This window comes from Bubalus bubalis, chromosome 3 (genome assembly GCF_019923935.1).
Source record: "Bubalus bubalis isolate 160015118507 breed Murrah chromosome 3, NDDB_SH_1, whole genome shotgun sequence".
Lineage (NCBI taxonomy): Eukaryota > Metazoa > Chordata > Mammalia > Artiodactyla > Bovidae > Bubalus > Bubalus bubalis.
The window spans coordinates 157,295,569-157,316,120 of NC_059159.1; the positions used below are offsets into that span (position 1 = coordinate 157,295,569).

General features: G+C 38.6%; 1 protein-coding gene across 3 annotated transcripts in view; it reads left to right on the forward strand.

Moving 5' to 3' along the window:
* The window catches only part of TMEM38B (transmembrane protein 38B), a 69,051-nt gene that overhangs the window by 24,771 nt on the left and 23,728 nt on the right, over window positions 1-20,552 (forward strand). For 2 of the 3 annotated variants that reach the window (XM_025282174.3, XM_025282172.3), the window contains exons 4-6: window positions 100-221; window positions 15,058-15,242; window positions 16,542-16,629. In XM_025282174.3, coding sequence (XP_025137959.1) covers window positions 100-221; window positions 15,058-15,242; window positions 16,542-16,629 — 395 coding nt within the window. The remainder of the gene's footprint in view (window positions 1-99; window positions 222-15,057; window positions 15,243-16,541; window positions 16,630-20,552) is intronic. The other variant, XM_006058857.4, reaches the window with a different exon arrangement.

Genomic DNA, 20,552 nt, shown 5'->3' on the forward strand with positions numbered 1-20,552 from the left:
AGTTTGAGGTTTAATAATAAAATTGCAGTTTATTGAAACCCATAAAATATGCTTAATCCATGAGCTCATACTTACTTAAAATTTCTTTTTAAATAACAGGAACAAAAAGAACTGGAAACTTTTGGAGAACAGCAGGGGACGAGTTCATATCCTGAAAACTGTAAACAAAGAGCAAGAATCAAGTATATATCCTTCCTTTCCTATATGAAGTATACAACTAGGTAACCAAATAATAGATGATAGCACACCATTATCCTGACTTTTATGTTTTACTTTTATGTTATGTTTCTTTGCATACAAAATTTTATCATCCAGATGTTCATTCCAAGACACTATAATTTAGTTACTCATTAAAAATTTTAATGTCTCTTAAGTCTGTTTGATTTTATCAGTTTTCCTTCCATTCCGTTTTTCCTTATAGTTATCTCATGAAGAACCAGAGCTATTTGAAATGTAGACTTTTCTATACTAGTGAGTTTGCTGATTGCATACTCATGGTGCAGATCATTATATTCTTCTATTCTCTGTGTTTCCTGATAATTGGCAGATTGATCCAGAATCCAGAGTGGATTCATATTCAGTTCAGTTCAGTTCAGTTACTCAGTCGTGTCCGACTCTTTGCGACCCCATGAACCGCAGGATGCCAGACATCCCTGTCCATCACCAACTCCTGGAGTCCACGCAAACCTATGTCCATTGTGTCGGTGATGCCATCCAAACATCTCATCCTCTGTCGTCCCCTTCTCCTCAGTTCAGTTCAGTTCAGTTGCTCAGTCGTGTCCGACTCTTTGCGACCCTGTGAATCGCAGCACACCAGGCCTCCCTGTCCATCACCAACTCCCGGAGTTCACTCAGACTCATGTCCATTGAGTCAGTGATGCCATCCAGCCATCTCATCCTCTGTTGTCCCCTTCTCCTCCTGCCCCCAATTCCTACCAGCATCAGAGTCTTTTCCAATGAGTCAACTCTTCTCATGAGGTGGCCAAAATATTGGAGTTTCAGCTTTATCATCATTCCTTCCAAAGAACACGCAGGACTGATCGCCTTTAGAATGGACTGGTTGGATCTCCTTGCAGTCCAAGGGACTCTCAAGAGTCTTCTCCAACACCACAGATCAAAAGCATCGATTCTTCGGCGCTCAGCCTTCTTCACAGTCCAATTCTCACATCCATACATGACCACAGGAAAAACCATAGCCTTGACTAGATGGACCTTTGTTGGCAAAGTAATGTCTCTGCTTTTCAATATGCTATCTAGGTTGGTCATAACTTTCCTTCCAAGGAGTAAGCGTCTTTTAATTTCATGGCTGCAGTCACCATCTGCAGTGATTTTGGAGCCCCAAAAAATAAAGTCTGACACTGTTTCCACTGTTTCCCCATCTATTTGCCATGAAGTGATGGGACCAAATGCCATGATCTTCGTTTTCTGAATGTTGAGTTTTAAACCAACTTTTTCACTCTCCTCTTTCACTTTCATCAAGAGGCTTTTTAGTTCCTCTTCACTTTCTGCCATAAGGGTGGTGTTACCTGCATATCTGAGGTTATTGATATTTCTTCCAGCAATCTTGATTCCAGCTTGTGCTTCTTCCAGCCCAGCGTTTCTCATGATGTTCTCTGAATATAAGTTAAATAAGCAGGGTGACAATATACAGCCTTGATGTACTCCTTTTCCTATTTGGAACCAGTCTGTTGTTCCATGTCCAGTTCTAACTGTTGCTTCCTGACCTGCGTACAAATGTCTCAAGAGGCAGGTCAGGTGATCTGGTATTTCCATCTCTTTCAGCCTTTTCTTCTCCTAGATCCCTTTAATTAACAAGACCATGAGAGACCAAAATGTGTGATAAGCTTCTTTTTTTTATTGATGTTAGTACTCTTTTAATGACTTTCATCTGATAACTAATGGCAATAGTCTGTCTTTTCTTCTGTATATTAATTGAAGTAGTAGTATAAATAAATACTTCCCACTAATCATCCATTATTTGTTTACCCAAGTTGTATAGTTCATAAAGGAAAGGAAGGATAAATACTTGATTCTTGCCTTTTATTTACAGTTTTCAGGATTATGAATTGGTCCCCTGCTGTTCTTCAGAAGTGACCAGTATTTTTTTGTTGTTGCTGTTGTAATTTAAAAAATTTTTAAGTAAGTATGAGCTCATGGATTAAGTGTATTTTATGGGTTTCAATAAATTAGAATTTTCTTATTATTAAAGCTCAAATTGACCCTTTGTTGACTAGTGGGAATTTCTTCGGATTGGCTTATAAGACTTTGATTAGCTTCCTTGCTACTTAATTAATACAAGATTCACCTTGTACGTTCTTCTGGAATTCACTGATTTCGGTAGGAAACTCTGGTTCCTTTTAGGAGAAAAGGTATTTCAAGGTCACAGTCTGAACGCTGCTGCTGCTGCTGCTAAGTCGCTTCAGTCGTGTCCGATTCTGTGCGACCCCAGAGACGGCAACCCACCAGGCTCCCCTGTCCCTGGGATTCTCCAGGCAAGAACACTGGAGTAGGTTGCCATTTCCTTCTCCAATGCATGAAAGTGAAAAGTGAAAGGGAAGTAGTTCAGTCATGTCCGACCCTTAGCGACCCCATGGACTGCAGCCCACCAGGCTCCTCTGTCCATGGGATTTTCCAGGCAAGAGTACTGGAGTGGGTTGCCATTGCCTTCTCCGAACTATTTATGTATTCTAGGTCTTTTCAGTGCACAGAGCTAGGAAAAATAAGGATAAAATAACTCACGAGTTCATTGATACTTCTAACTGAAATTAAGGATCATAGAATTTATGTAACTTTTCTCTGTTACATATGTATCTTCTTTCTTCTACACTAAGAATTTTGAATTAAGAATTCAGTATCATGGTAATACAAGTCTATGCCCCGACCAGTAATGCTGAAGAAGCTGAAGTTGAATGGTTCTATGAGATCTATAAGACCTTCTAGAACTAACACACAAAAAGATGTCCTTTTCATTATAGGGGACTGGAATGCAGAAGGAGGAAGTCAAGAAACATCTGGAGTAACAGGCAGATTTGGCCTTAGAGTACAGAATGAAGCAGGGCAAAGGCTAATAGAGTTTTGCTAAGAGAATGCACTGGTCATAGAAAACACCCTCTTCCAACAACATAAGAGAAGACTCTCCACATGGACATCACCAGATGGTCAATACCGAATCAGACTGATTATATTCTTTACAGTCAAAGATGGAGAAGCTCTGTACAGTCAGACAAAAACAAGACTGGGATCTGACTGAGGTTCAGATCATGAACTCCTTATTGCCAAATTTAAATTGAAGAAAGTAGGAAAAACCATAGACCATTCAGGTATGACCTAAATCAAATCCCTTACGATTATACAATGAAAGTGACAAATAGATTCAAGAGATTAGATCTGATAGAGTGCCTGATGAACTATGGACGGAGGTTGGTGACATTGTACAGGAGACAGGGATCAAGACCATCCCCAAGAAAAGAAATGCAAAAAAGCAGAATGGCTGTCTAGGGAAGCCTTACAAATAGCTGTGAAAAGAAGAGAAGCAAAAAACAAAGGAGAAAAGGAAAGATATACCCATTTGAGTGCAGAGTTCCAAAGAATAGCAAGGAGAGATAAGAAAGCTTTCCTCAGAGATCAGTGCAGAGAAATAGAGGAAAACAATAGAATGGGAAAGACTAGAGATCTCTTTAAGAAAATTAGAGATACCAAGGGAACATTTCATGCAAAGATGGGCTCGATAAAGGACAGAAATGGTATGGACCTAACAGAAGCAGAAGATATTAAGAAGAGGTGGCAAGAGTACACAGAAGAACTGTACAAAAAAGATCTTCATGACCCAGATAATCACGATGGTATGATCATTCACCAGGATCCAGACATCCTGGAATGTGAAGTCAAGTGGGCCTTAGGAAGCATCACTACGAACAAAGCTAATGGAGGTGATGGAATTCCAGTTGAAGTATTTCAAATCCTAAAAGATGATGCTGTGAAAGTGTTGCACTCAATATGCCAGCAAATTTGGAAAACTCAGCAGTGGCCATAGGACTGGAAAAGGTCAGTTTTCGTTCCAATGCCTAAGAAAGGCAATGCCAAAGAATGCTCGAACTACTGCACAGTTGCACTCATCTCACATCCTAGTAAAGCAATGCTCAAAATTCTCCAAAGCAAGCTTCAACAGTACTTGAACTGTGAACTTCCTGATGTTCAAGCTGGTTTTAAAAAAGGCAGAGGAACCAGAGATCAAATTGCCAACATCTGCTGGATCATCAAAAAAGCAAAGGTTTCAGAAAAACATCTATTTCTGCTTTATTGACTGTGCCAAAGCCTTTGACTGTTTCTGTCACCACAAATTGTGGAAAATTCTTAAAAGAGATGGGAATACCAGACCACCTGACCTGCCTCTTGAGAAGTCTGTGTGCAGGTCAGGAAGCAACAGTTAGAACTGGACATGGAACAACAGACTGGTTCCTAAGAGGGAAAGGAGTTGGTCAAGGCTGTATATTGTCACCCTGCTTATTTAACTTATATGCAGAGTACATCATGAGAAACGCTGGGCTGGAGGAAGCGCAAGCTGGAATCAAGATTGCTGGGAGAAATATCAATAACCTCAGATATGCAGATGTCACCACCCTTACGGCAGAAAGTGAAGAAGAACTAAAGAGCCTCTTGATGAAAATGAAAGAGGAGAGTGAAAAGTTGGCTTAAAGCTCAACATTCAGAAAACGATCATGGCGTTTGTTCCCATCACTTCATGGCAAATAGAAGGGGAAATAGTGGAAACAGTAAGAGACTATTTTTCTGGGCTCCAAAATCACTGCAGATGGTGACTGCAGCCATGAAATTAAAAGATGCTTGCTCCTGGAAGAAAAGCTATGATCCACCTAGACAGCATATTAAAAAGCAGAGACATTATTTTGTCAACAAAGGTCTGTCTAGTCAAAGCTATGGTTTTTCCGGTGGTCATGTATGGATGTGGGAGTTGGACTATAACGAAAGTTGAGCACCAAAGAATTGATACTTTTAAACTGTGGTGTTGGAGAAGACTCATGAGAGTCCCTTGGACAGCAAGGAGATCCAGGCAGTCCATCCTAAAGGAGATCAGTCCTGAAAATTCATTGGAAGGACTGATGCTAAAGTTGAAACTCCAATACTTTGGCCACCTGATGCAAAGAATTGACTCATTTGAAAAGACCCTGATGCTAGGAAAGATAGAAGGCTGGAGGAGAAGGGGACGACAGAGGATGAGATAGTTGGATGGCATCATTGACTCAGTGGACCCGAGTTTGAGTAAACTCCGTGAGTTGGTGACGGACAGGGAGGCCTGGCGTGCTGCAGTCCATGGGGTAGCAAAGAGTCAGACACGACTGAGCCACTGAACTGAACTGAAATGAAGAATTTTGATTCTTAAGGGCACAAGACATGATAGAATTAGGATATTTCAACACTGCCCATTTATTCTGTATCATTCACGTATTAACATAACAGTTGTGGAGTAATCATATGAATACCACCACTGATATTACTGAAAATATAATTTTTTTGCATATACTCTTTTCATTATCTTCTTATTTTTAAAATAGATGTACTATTCTACACTGTCATAGTAATAGTTTTTATGTACTATACTCTTCCCTTCTTAATTCTTTTTCAGTCTTTGTTTTATAGCTAACTGTATATTTAATGTTATTTTATCAGTCCTTATGTCTGTGTCTGTAGTAATTTTGGTTTTCTGAAGGTTTTTTCTCTTAATTCATTCATCTGGAATACTAGTCCCCAACTTCTCATGTGTTGATAAGTTTCTGCTTTTTGTACCTGAAAGTCAGTTTTATTGGATATAGGATCATACTTTCTAGGTCTGAGTATTGTAAATATGTTACTCAGTTTTCTTGTTTATGAAGCATTCTGTGAAAAACTGATGATTTAATTTTCTTTCTCTTATAAATCACATGCTCTTCTTTTCTAAATGCTCCAAAGTTTTTTTTCTGGCATAAAAGTCTAGTAATTTAAATTAAATGTTACTAGATATTGGTCATTTTGGGGTCAATATTTTTAGGTATGTGGTCTGTCCTTTTTAGTAGCTGTGTGTGTGTGTGTGTGTGTGTGTTTTAAATTGAGAAAACTTTTATTATATGTACTCTTCTCTTGCTTTGAATTTCTCCAGAAACTCCTGTTGGCTCTTTTTTGCCTTTCTTCAATGAACCTTTTTATGTCTTTAAAATTCTTTTTAAATTTTCTTTTTTACCTACTCTTTTTTTAGAAGGCACTTTGGTTTTCCTTCTAGTTTGGTCGTCATTACTGAAATAATTTTTTAATCTTTTTTCTTACTCTTTGTGAGTATTTTATCTCCAGTTCTCAGTTTCTCTATTTTTGATGTGCATTGTTCTTTTATGTGTTGTATCGCTTTCTTAATGTCTTTACCTTGTTTTGAAATAGGTTGCAGTTTTGATCTGTTTTGTGAGCACATTTACCTGAGTACTTTCTTTATAGGGATTTTTTTTCTCTTATAATAATAAATTTATATAGGGTTTGACCTTGATAATTTTCTGTTGGTCATTTTTATGTGGAATCAAGTTTCTTGAACTTTTAAGATAAAGTAAAATTCATGAAAGATTCTCTGACTTCATAGAGCTCCTGCATTGGTTGTTGTTATATAGTATTCAAAAGATGATGACTTGCTTTCTGAGATTTCACCAGTCTTTTCCTCCTCCCCAGTTTGGTCTGTACCTTCCCCTGCTTTTGTTGTTCTGTCCTGCTCAGTTTTTTTTTTTTTTTTCTTTTTGACCACAGCCCGTGACATGTTTAACTTCCCTGACGGTTGTCAAACCTGAGGCCTCTGCAGTGGGAGCTCAGAGTCTTAACCACTGGGCCACCAGGGAAGTCCATACTCAGTTTTGATTCTCATTATGGCACTTGTTCCAGAAGGGAGCCTAGGTGGATCAGTTTTCAGAGTTCATGGGGGCTACGTTGGTTGAACCCCTGTGGACCTTATCATGGACTCGTTGTCTCACCTAGTATTGGAAATGTCAGCATCCTTCCAGTTTCAGCTGTTGTTGTTTTCCAAGTTGGCCTGCTGTGTTTTCTAGTGAATACCCATTAGTTATTTTGAAGCTGTTTTGTTCTTAGGTCCATTAGTTGCCACTTACTTTGTTCTTCCTGTCAAGCAGTTTAGGTCTGTGGGTGCTGGTGATTTGCCTCTACCCCTTTACACTTTGGGATTTGAAGGGATACCTTGTCACATAGTTTTGTTGCAAGTCCTGTGGACGGGATTTTGGCTTTGCTCTCTAGTTGCCCTGTCTGTTTTTACATGGGGATTTGAAGAGATCTAAATCTGTGTGACTACTGCTGCCACCATCTTCCCAGAACACTTGTCATTAGTTTTGATGTCCCTTGTGTGAGCTTCCACGCTCAGCCCAATCCCACCTCCTTTCTTCCGTCAGTTCAGTTCAGTTCAGTCGCTCAGTCATGTCCGACTCTTTGTGACCCCATGAGCTGCAGCACGCCAGGCCTCCCTGTCCATCACCAACTCCCGGAGTTCACTCAAACTCATGTCCATTGAGTCGGTGATGCCATCCAACCATCTCATCCTCTGTCGTCCCCTTCTCCTCCTGCCCCCAATCCCTCCCAGCATCACAGTCTTTTCCAATGAGTCAACTCTTTGCAGGAGGTGGCCAAAGTATTGGAGTTTCAGCTTTAGCATCATTCCTTCCAAAGAACACCCAGGACTGATCTCCTTTAGAATGGATGACTGATCTCCTTTAGGATGGACTGGTTGGATCTCCTTGCAGTCCAAGGGTCTCTCAAGAGTCTTCTCCAGTGCCACAGTTCAAATGTTGTACCTGTCATTTCTTTACTTTTCTGTGTAGTTCTGGCATATATTATTTCTAAACAATGTATTTCGTGACAGTTTTATAAATGGAATCATATATATGTATTTTTCATTGACATGCTTTTTTTGTTCAGCCTTTGTTCCTGAGATTCAGCTTTATGGTATATGGTTATAATTTACTAATTTTCTCTCCTGTATAGCTTATCAGAATGAATTGTGGTCATATTTCATCCATTTCTTTGTTGACAGAATTATTTCAAGGTTTTTTTCTATTACAATGTTGTTAGGAACATGATACACATGATATACCAAGAGATTTTTCTCTTGGTATAACTTAAGAATATATTTATTGAGTTATAGGGAAAGTGATTTTTAAGCTCTACTAGATAATGACAAATCATTTCTCAAATGATTATGCTAATTTACATCTCCACTGTAGTGCACTTAAATCTAAGAACTGAACTGCACCAATAACTTAAATACTCATATTTCTCTCATCCCATCTCCCTGGACTTTTCATACAGATAATTTCTACCTTGTTTGTGTTTATCTTACTTTTTTAGAAAAAGGTGTATATCTTACATATGAATATCTAAACAGTATATCTTTTTAGTTTTATTTGTTTTTTGCCCTGTTTTAAAATGGAGTGTTATACTTTATATAGTTCTCTAGGGCTTTTTTCACTCAGCATTATGTTACTTAGATTCATCTGTGTTTTGTTTGTAGCTGTGGTACATTCCTTCTCATTGCTGTATAATCTATTATATTAATATCTATATTCATTCTTTTTCTGATGACCTTTTTTATTGGTTCTAGTTGTTTTGTTGGGTACTACTAAACAACAACAATAGCAGCCACTGATGTAGTATTTACTGTTTCAGACACTTTTCTAAGTGCTTTACATTTGTGCTCTCATTTAACCTCATAGGAAATCAGTGAGGCAAGTTCCGTTTTATTTTCATTTGGTAGATAAGGGATTTGAGACAACGTGCCAAGGAATGTCTAGTAGCTGGAGTCAGGATTCAGACCTAACCTACCTAGTCCTTTAGTCTGCACTTGCACAGCATTTTGTTTTGGATTTGGGAAATACATTGTCTTTGTGTTCACAGACCCTTAAATACAAAAAAAATGGTGCTTGCTTAAAGACACAGTGTGTTTTAATGTTTTCTTTCTTCAGGTTTTAATGTTGAGAACAAGTTTGTAATCTTTGCTTCATTTGATTTTAATTTGAGAGATTAAAATGTTTGTGATTTACTTTTAACTCTAGCAAACTAAACTAAGGGAGTATGTGAATACACTTATCCGGAAGGTCATCTTTAGTATAATAGCTCATAGTGCTCATATCTGGAAATTAGCACCATCTGCTGGCAAAGGGAAACAGTAACTTGGTATGTCATGGTATGTTTAGTGTTGTTTGGAAAACAGTATAGCCTTTCATGGGATTTTTCCTTTTGAAAACTGTTAATGGGAGGAAGTAAATATTTTATAATTCTTCTGTGTATTGATTTTTATGCCCCAGTTTATTTTCCTTTAACTTCTAAGTATCAGTTGTTATATATTGCACATTTACATAACTGAGACTGCATTTTTATGAGGAAAAAATACAACAAAAAGTATAGTTATATAAGTCTTGTCATTCTGTAATAGTCTTTTTCAGAGAATATACATAAAGTTATTAATTTGTTAGAGTAATGAGAGCAAGAGAAAAGCTATCTTATTGGACTAACATGAATTGCATTTAGTTTATTGCTCTCTTTTGACTTGGTGAAGTTATCCTGGTTTTGGTAGTCAGAGGAGGGGAATTAAGGGAAAATGAAGGCTGAGTTCTCAGTGATTAACCATGGGAAGCTCAACTCTTGGTATTAAACTAAATTCTCATTTCATCTTCCTATTTTTTAACTGTTTCAACTTTCATTTGTCAGTGGCCTCGCATCCTGTTTGTATCCTATTTTAGACTAACTTGTTATTTAGCACTATTCCTTGTCTTTTTTTTCTTTCTGTTAATCTAAGTGACTTAAAAATATATGAGAAATAAATTGCGTTCTTGTTCCATTTCATGTTATGTTGCAGTCCTTCTTTTCTGATATGTTTTCTTTAAGTGCTTTAAAGTTAAAAGTTCCTTAGATGCTACAGTTTTAATTAAAGGTGAAATTATAATCTTTACAGAAGGAGGAACATGATGATTCCTTAATGAGTGTTGGTTGAGTGAGTCATCCAAGAAATTTTAAAAAGCTAACGTGTTATAGAGCGGGAATGGCTGTTTAGGGAGCCTCTGGTCTGATTTCCTTACTTGTAAGTCTATGGAGCACAATAAACAATTCTTCTTTTGCCCTGTGGCTATTTAACACTTGAAATGAGAACTATTTTTGTTTGAAATACTAGTGTGTTATAGGTATACTTTAGAAATATCTGAAATGCAATAAAGACTTATTTATTAGAAATAGCAATAATTATAGATTTTTAGACCATATGCCAAAATGTCACATAGCTGGATATAAAAACTCCAAGATTGGAACTTCCTTGGTGGTCCAGTGGTTAAGATGCAGTGCTTTCACTGCAGGGGGCATGGGTTTGATCCCTAGTTAGGGGGAAAAAAATGTCAAGATTGCTCTTGTAGTTTAGGCTTTTGACTCATGTTGAAGATAGTTTCTGTGTGGAGAATGAAAATGGGGTCATTTGTATTATTTTTGTTTTGTTGTGTTTTTGTTTGAGTATTTTGAGCATACATTATTTTTATTTTATTTAAAAATATACTTTAAAAAATTGCTTAAGTGTAACTCTTTTCTTTTTCTGGCACCTAACCTACTTCCTGGAAATTTGTTCTACCTTTAAAGAGAGAATTTAAAGAGAGGCTTTCAAAATATTTTATAAACATGTAAAGTTTTTATATCATACCAGTCATTTTCAAGGAGAAGGCAATGGCACCCCATTCCAGTACTCTTGCCTGGAAAATCCCATGGACGGATGAGCCTGGAAGGCTGCAGTCCATGGGGTCGCTGAGGGTCGGGCATGACTGAGCGACTTCAATTTCACTTTTCACTTTCATGCATTGGAGAAGGAAATGGCAACCCACTCCAGTGTTCTTGCCTAGAGAATCCCAGGGACGTGGGAGCCTGGTGGGCTACCTTCTATGGGGTCGCACAGAGTCAGACACGACTGAAGTAATTTAGCAAGTCATTTTCAAAAAGCTTTTAACTATTCTTAGGTAATTTCTTTCTTTCTTTAAAGCTCTTTAATTATCAGATGGTTTTTTGATATATTTTGTGTTTTGCCTCCTGCTAATTTATTAACAAGAATACACAGAAGAACTGTACAAAAAAGATCTTCACGACCCAGATAATCATGATGGTGTGATCACTCACCTAGAGCCAGACATCCTGGAATGTGAAGTCAAGTGGGCCTTAGAAAACATCACTACAAACAAAGCTAGTGGAGGTGATGGAATTCCAGTTGAGCTATTTCAAATCCTGAAAGATGATGCTGTGAAAGTGCTGCACTCAGTATGCCAGCAAATTTGGAAAACTGAGCAGTGGCCACAGGACTGGAAAAGGTCAGTTTTCATTCCAATCCCAAAGAAAGGCAATGCCAAAGAATGCTCGAACTACCGCACAATTGCACTCATCTCATATGCTAGTAAAGTAATGCTCAAAATTCTCCAAGCCAGGCTTCAGCAATACGTGAACCGTGAACTTCCAGATGTTCAAGCTGGTTTTAGAAAAGGCAGAGGAACCAGAGATCAAATTGCCAACATCCACTGGATCATGGAAAAAGCAAGAGAGTTCCAGAAAAACATCTATTTCTGCTTTATTGACTATGCCAAAGCCTTTGACTGTGTGGATCACAATAAACTGTGGAAAATTCTGAAAGAGATGGGAGTACCAGACCACCTGACCTGCCTCTTGAGAAATCGGTATGCAGGTCACGAAGCAACAGTTAGAACTGGACATGGAACAACAGACTGGTTCCAAATAGGAAAAGGAGTACGTCAAGGCTGTATATTATCACCCTGCTTATTTAACTTACATGCAGAGTACATCATGAGAAACGCTGGGCTGGGAGTAGCACAAGCTGGAATCAAGATTGCTGGGAGAACTATCAATAACCTCCGATATGCAGATGACACCACCCTTATGGCAGAAAGTGAAGAGGATCTAAAAAGCCTCTTGATGAAAGTGAAAGTGGAGAGTGAAAAATTTGGCTTAAAGCTCAACATTCAGAAAACGAAGATCATGGCATTTGGTCCGATCACTTCATGGCAAATAGATGGGGAAACAGTGGAAACAGTGTCAGACTTTATTTTTTGGGGCTCCAAAATCACTGCAGATGGTGACTGCAGCCATGAAATTAAAAGATGCTTACTCCTTGGAAGAAAAGTTATGACCAATCTAGACAGCATATTGAAAAGCAGAGACATTACTTTGCCAACAAAGGTTTGTCTAGTCAAGGCTATGGTTTTTCCTGTGGTCATGTATGGATGTGAGAGTTGGACTGTGAAGAAGGCTGAGCACCGAAGAATTGATGCTTTTGAACTGTGGTGTTGGAGAAGACTCTTGAGAGTCCCTTGGACTGCAAGGAGATCCAACCAGTCCATTCTGAAGGAGATCAGCCTGGGATTTCTTTGGAAGGAATGATGCTAAAGCTGAAACTGCAGTACTTTGGCCACCTCATGAAGAGTTGACTCATTGGAAAAGACTCTGATGCCAGTAGGTATTGGCGGCAGGAGGAGAAGGGGACGACAGAGGATGAGATGGCTGGATGGCATCACTGACTCGATGGACATGAGTCTGAGTGAACTCCGGGAGTTGGTGATGGACAGGGATGCGTGGCATGCTGCGATTCATGGGGTTGCAAAGACTCGGACACGACTGAGCAACTCAACTGAACTGAACTGAATTTATTAACTGTTAATAAATGATTTAATTCAGGGCTACTTTTTTTTATGCTCTGTTTTAGGTGAGGGGGTAACACAGTGAATGATTCCTGTCATTAAGGACTGTTATAATTTATTATAAAGAAAAGGTATAGAAGAGCTATGTTGTATATAGGAACCATCAGAATTTAGTCTGAACTGAGACTATTAAATAAAACTCCCAAAGTCAATGTATATGGTAGTATTTGAGTGCAATCTTCAAGAAAAGGAAGAATTGGTAAGTGGAGTTGAAGAGAGGGTGCTTCAGGCCTAACAAATCATTGCATCTTATACTTGGTCTCTGAAGTAATGTTTTGGGGAACCGGTTTCATATTCCATGAGTACTTTTGGGAATTTTGATTTATGAACCATGAATTAAAATAAGATTAACAACTTCTTTTAGAAAAGATAGAGTACCTCTTTTAAGCAGTATATTCCTCATTGCTTCCAGATAAATATTCTGCTTTAAGCACAAAATTGTCTGCCAGAGAGTATTAGGAATATGGGGGTGGGGGAGTGCTATGTCTTCCTATCAATAGTACTGTTAAATTGTTGAACAGATGCTTAGAACAAATGAAGCTGCAGAAAATAATTCACTTGAGGAGTGAATTATTCTTAAACTAATATCACAATTTAATTGGTTGAAACTTAAACTTACTCAACTGAGGTGAAGAACAAGCTTCATATTCTTTTAACTGTATGAAAATGTGTTTTTCCTTAACATGAATGAATCTGTCTTGTTGAGAGCTATGACCTTTCTCTGTATAGGTTGCAGTTTATACACAAAGGGGCACAGGTAAAGATGTAAGTGGGGTTGAAATGCTGCTCCTTGCTCAGCTACCAAAGGCTCTTTTCTAATTCCAAAGACACTCTACCTAGAGAGGGCTTCCCTTGTGGCTCAGCTGGTAAAGAATCCACCTGCCATGTGGGAGACCTGGGTTTGATCCCTGGGTTGGGAAGATCCCCTGGAGAAGGGAAAAGCTGCCCACTCCAGTATTCTGGCTTGAAGAATTCCATAGACTGTATAGTCCATGGGGTCACAAAGAGTCGGACATGACTGAGTGCCTTTCACTTTGTATCTAGAGATACTCCAAAGCAGAAGTGATTATCAAGTTCAAGTTCAGTTGTTCAGTCGTGTCTGACTCTTTGCGACTCCATGGACTGCAGCACGCCAGGCCTCCCTGTCCATCACCAACTCCCAGAGTCTACTCAAACTCATGTCCATTGAGTTGGTGATGCCATCCAACCATCTCATCCTCTGTCGTCCCCTTCTCCTACCACCTTCCATCTTTCCCAGCATCAGGGTCTTTTCCAGTGAGTCAGCTCTTCACATCAGGTGGCCAAAGTATTGAAGTTTCAGCTTCAACATCAGTCCTTCCAGTGAATATTCAGGACTGATCTCCTTTAGGATGGACTGCTTGGATCTCCTTGCTGTCCAAGGGACTCTCAAGAGTCTTCTCCAACACTACAGTTCAAAAGCATCAATTCTTTGGTGCTCAGCATTCTTTGTAGTCCAACTCTCACATCCATACATGACTAATGGAAAAAGCATAGCTTTGACTAGACCTTTGTTGGAAAAGTAATGTCTCTGCTTTTTAATATGGTGTCTAGTTTGGTCATAACTTTTCTTCCAAGGAGCAGTCTTTTTTTAATTTTAAGTCTGCAGTCACCATCTGCAGTGATTTTGGAGCTCCCAAAAAAATAAAGCCTCTCGCTGTTTCCATTGTTTCCCCATCTATTTGCTATGAAGTGATGGGACCAGATGTCATGATCTTAGTTTTCTGAATGTTGAGTTTTAAGCCAACTTTTTGACTCTCCTCTTTCACTTTCATCAAGAGGCTCTTTAGTTCTTCGCTTTCTGCCATAATGGTGATTACACACTTGCTTTATATTGTTGGTGCATTCAGTACTTAGCTTCTAGAGTAGTACAGACACAGATTAGGAACTTACTGCATATATAGAGTACTCAGAAGTACAAAATTTATATTCCTCTTTCGTTATGAGTTTTTGGCAGATTTTTTTATGTGCTTCATGTGATTTAAAAAATTCACTTTGGAACTTCCCTGGCAGTCCAGTGGTTAACACTCTGTGCTTTCCTGCAGGGAGCATGGATTGTTCCCTGGTTGGGGAACTAAGATCCCACTTGCCTCATGAAGCAGCCAAGAAAAAAAAAACCGACTTAATTCTGATCATTTGTGGTCTTCTTGCAGTCAAATTCCATGTTTATTTGGATAATTCCATTTGTTGTGTTTTATCAGATTGTTATTGCTGATACGCTAGATTTTTTTGTTCTGATTACAGTCATATTAAAATATTTAAATTTTAATTTCAGGTATATTGCATTTTTTTGCCCATGTGACCTAATTTCCCAGGCATACTCATTCCTACCTGTTCAACTCTTGGCTGCGGGAATGAAGGAAGTGACCAGAACTTGGAAAATAGTAGGTGGAGTCACACATGCTAATAGCTATTACAAAAATGGCTGGATAGTCATGATAGCTATTGGATGGGCCCGAGGTAATATTAACAACGTATGTTCATAAATATTCTGTTATTGGTGTACTACAAGTACTGAATAGTTCTTTGGTTACATTAATGGGGACTACATACTTTAGTAACAGAAACTTCTTTGGAAGATGAAAGCTTTGTTTCTGTTGGCTGGTTAATTTAATTCAAAACTGGCACTCTTAACTATTACTAGTCATCAGCCATTATTTTACAGCTGATTGTCTTAAAATATACAATATATATTATTGGTTTGATTAATAGCTGTAACCAGAGAGATTCATAGTTAATTAAGGTGTAGCTGTCACCATATAAAAAACAAGTTTACATAAGAAATTATGTGGTTTCTCTAATTAAAGAAATTTTGCTCTTTGTTTTTTCTGTATTTTTTTTCCATCTTGAATAATCTGAAATAGTAAATGTGATTGATTATGGGTTTATGTTCACCCTATATTATCTACCTTTATTGTTCTTTTGTAAGTTGAAATTAAATTTTAAGTGTGTTGTTACAGTTATTGCACCTAAAACTAAAATCAGAGAAGGAAATGATAAAGCAGAGGAGTTTATTTTTTCAGGTCAGAAACAAACCTCAAGTTACATCTCTGTCTGAGACCCCAGTTTTAACCTTAATTGTAGTACAATAGACAGCTGCCATGAAAGAATTGCAGTTGTCTTGGTACCATAAATGTACAAAGCAACTTTTTTCTTCCTACCTACAATTATAGCTTGGAATTTTAAGTCAGGAGACAGAATTATGGCTTCATTTCATATATTTTCTCAAGAATATTTGGTTAAGTATTCTTGTTTTTGGAGAAGGCAATGGCACCCCACTCCATACTTTTGCCTAGAAAATCCCATGGACGGAGGGGCCTGGTAGGCTGCAGTCCATGGGGTCGCTAAGAGTCGGACACGACTGAGCGACTTCACTTTCACTTTTCACTTTCATGCATTGGAGAAGGAAATGGCAACCCACTCCAGTGTTCTTGCCTGGAGAATCCCAGGGATGGGAAGCCTGGTAGGCTGCCGTCTATGGGGTTGCACAGAGTCGGACACGACTGAAGCGACTTAGCAGCAGCAGCATTCTTGTTTTGGTGGCTCAGATGGTAAAGTATCAGCCTGCAGTGCAGGAGACCTGGGTTGCATTCCTGGCTCAGGAATATCCCTTGGAAAAGGGAATGGCTACTCACTCCAGTATCCTTTCCTGGAGAAGTCCATTGACAGAGGAAACTAGTGGGCTATAGTCCATGGGCTTGCAAAGAGTCTGCATGACTGAACAACTAACACATTCCTATCTTATCTTGGCCTTTTTAGGTGCAGGTGGTAGCATTATCACGAATTTTGAGCAGTTGGTAAAAGGATGTTGGAAACCAGAAGCCGAGGAATGGCTGAAGATGTCCTAGTGAGTTTGTATAGACTGTACTGAGACGTGGTCTTTTATCTTTAGATTTTACCAAATTTATTTTTAAAACATTTTGGACTCTAAATGTGAATGAAACAAACAGAAAGACAAATAAAATGATAATGGGGAGAAAACCAGGAAACCTATTTTTTTTTTTTTTCAGAAAGTCTACTGTCTTAAATGTAGCTTTAAAAATAAATATTGATTACTTTTTCTGTGGGTTCCTCCTCTTAGAAAATAAAACCAAACAAAAGCTCTTGGATTGTTGTAGGATTGTGGGAAGAGAGTGTATTTATGAACTGAGAACAGGAGCAGACTTCTCTGGAATCAGTGGCAGGCTCTTGGCATTTTCATTAATGGCTACATCATTGCCCAGATTCCAAATTATTCATAGTTCTGGTAATAAAATGTCAAACTTATGTGAATAGTCAATACATTATCATAAAGCTCTGTTAGTTACTTTAAAAATGAGAGTTGAGTAACTACATACAAAAAATAATAAAAAGAGGACATAACCCATTCTGTGTTTGTACAATTCATACTACCTTTTGCACCCATTTAGGAGAATCTAATTGTTAGATTTCTCTACAGACATTGACCCAATCAAATAAGTCACGAATGTATTCCTGATGCAACTGAAAATGAAATAGAGAAATATAGTTACCATTTGCACAATTCAGTAAGGAAAGACTTAGGCTTTAATGGCCATAATAAGCAAGGTGAGGAAGACTTAATGTAAAATAAACTCATTAGAATGGATTAAAAATGAAGGTTGAGAAGTAGTATGAATGATGAAGTATGTGTTTGAATGAACCAGTAGATTTCAGGATGTTTAACTTAGAATGTATCCCTTAAAGCTTGAATGAAGTAATTTAGAAATGGAACAAAGGAAGCTTTGATTGATAAATAAGTAAATAAGTTATAAATAAGACATTAGTGAAAGGGGACATTTTTCTCATTTTGAGTGTATGCCTTGAAATTTCTTCCATGAAACATTTCTCAAGGCTGTAAAACTGAAATCAAATTGTGATTCTCCTGTTTTTAAAACCCTGTGGTGTCCGCCCAGCTGGTCTCTGAGACCCTCCAAGATATGTGTCTCCACCACACCCAATTTGCTTTGACTTCAGCTCTCACTGTTCTCTCCCTTGCTCACTGCACTGTATCCTTGAACAAGCCAGGTGTTGTCTGTTTTAAAACTAACTTCTCTCTCTGTCTAGATATTTTTCCTTAGGTGGCTAGCTCCCTTATCTACTTTGCTCAAAGTACTTTTTCAGAGCTTAACTTCTCAATGAAAACTACCTTACTTAAAATTGAAACACTTCCCTCTATTCCCCCCACCTAGCATTTATCATATTTTATAATTTACTTATCCATTATGTTTGTTTTTCTCTCCCCTTGGCTTTCCCTCATGCTTCAAAGAATACCAGAGGCCAAGTACAGGGATTTTCTCTCTTTTGATTGCTTTTATATCTGAAGCACCTACCACATAGTAGATAGTCAGTAAATGCTATGTGAATGATTGAATGATTTAACAACTAGTTTGTCAAGTGAAATCATGGGGTCCATTATGATATTTTATGTATGCATGTATGTGTGTGTGTGTGAAACTTGGAAAATAGTAGTTCTGTGTGTGTGTGTGTGTGAGAAAGTGGAAGTGTTAGCTGTTCAGTTGTGTCCGACTCTTTTGCTACTCCCATAGACAGTAGCCCGCCAGGCTTCTGTGTCCATGGAATTTCCCAGGCAAGAATACTGGAGTGGGTTGCCATTCCTTTCTCCAGGGTATCTTCCTAACGAGGGATCGAACCCATGTCTCCTGCATTGGCAGGTGGATTCTTTTACCACTGAGCCACCAGGGAAGGCCATGTGTGTACTTATGTATACAGTCCATGGGATCACGAAGAGTTGGGCATGACTGAGCAACTGAGCACGCATGCACACAAATATGACACGGGATCCATGCCATTAGTCTAGATGATCCTCCACAGACTTTTCCTGGATAATCTCATCTTTATTCCTGGCTTCTGCTGTGAGAGCTGAATGGGTCTGTGAATTACACACTGAATCTCTTAACACTAGCAAAAGTTGCCTAGCCACACCCATAACTTTCTCTCCACAGCTAGCTTTTCCTAAGAATAACTCTCCTAATTTTGTCATTTTTTACAGACTGGATAGGCTGATAATTTCCCAAATCATCAAGTCTTGTTTTTTTTGTTTAGCAGTTATTCCCTCAATTCAAAACTTTCCTCTCACACTTCATTGTAAGAAGCAAGAAGAAACCAACTCAGACCATCAGCAGTTTGCTTCCAAATCTCAACTAAATATCCAAGTTCACAGATTATGCTTTCCACAAAACTGTAGCACATATAACTAAATACCTTTCTTTCCGTTTCCAGTATCATGTTCCTCATTTCCTTCTGAGACCTCACCAGCACCTCTAATGTTTGTATTTCTACCAACATTCTGTTTATTCCAACACACATATTCTCTAAGACCATAAAGGGTTTCTCCACTATGCAAAAGTATTTGGTAATAAATATATGGATATATATATATGTATGTGTTGTTTAGTCACTGAGTTGTGTCCGACTCTTTGTGACTCCATGGATTGTAGCCTGCCAGGCTCTTCTGTCCATGGGATTTCCCCAGCAAGAATACTGGAGTGGGTTGCCATTTCCTACTCCAGGGTATCTTCCTGACGCAGGGATTGAACCTGTGTCTCTGTGTCTCCTGCAATGGCAGGCAGATTCTTGACCAACTCTACCACCTGGGAAGCCCATGTGTCACACTTGCTGCTGCTGCTGCTAAGTTGCTTCAGTCGTGTCTGACTCTGTGTGACCCCATAGATGGCAGCCCACCAGGCTCCCCCATCCCTGGGATTCGCCAGGCAAAAGTACTGGAGTGGGTTGCCATTGCCTTCTCTGTGTGTCACACATAGGAAGCCCTAAAGATTTTTGAAGATGTTATATCAACAGAATCACTGTCAGGTTGGACTGAAAAGGACAGAGATAAGATGAAATAAAAGAATTCAGACTGTCAAAATTCTATGGTTAGTAACAGGCTGATAAAACTTCTTAGCTGTACACATAGGCTACCATTCAGGGAAAAGGAAGTATGGCTTTAAGGTGGGAATTGTGGTCTTAGAAACCAAGGTTAGACCCATAGGCTGGAGTCACAGGTGAATAAGCCAGAGTCATGAGTGCAGAGATTAGAGCTGCAGACTCGGAGGATGGACTCCTTTAAGCCATGGAGAGTTAGTCCTGGGCCTTGAAATCTAATGGAATTTGACCTGCTGAATTTTGAAATTGCATAGGTCTGTGATCACTTTCTTCTTTACATTTTCTTCCTTTTGGAATGGCAGTGTCTGTAGCTGTTATCCTTGCCTGTTCCACCGTTGTATTTTGGAAGCAGATAGCTATTTACTAGATTCACAGGAAATTAATAAGCATAAGAATTTTCTGAACGCATTCTGATCTTCCTAACTAATCTCACTGTCTTCTAAATCTTAATGCTGCTTCAACCACCTGCTCCAATTTATTGTTTTCACGATCCTTGCTCCTCCAATTCATTGCTTGTGAATTTATGCTCTAAGAGAACACCATCCAAAATACAGTGTGTGTATGCTGAGATGCCTTTGATGAGGCACTCTGTTACAGAAACTGAACTATTAGAAACAGAGTAGCAAAATGACATTAAGACAATGTCTTAGTGGAATTAACAAATTTTTAAATCTCATCCTTTTAAAAAAGTCAGTTTGGTGTACATTTTATGATACAATTGTATAGGTACATAATTATAAAATAATTGATATATATTAAGGAGTGTCTTAAACACTTTTACCATTAGAGACGCACAGTCAAAAAGCTTGTGGACCACTGTCCTAAAACAGGAACGCTGCCCAGTTATTGGTAAGCAAGATCCAAATC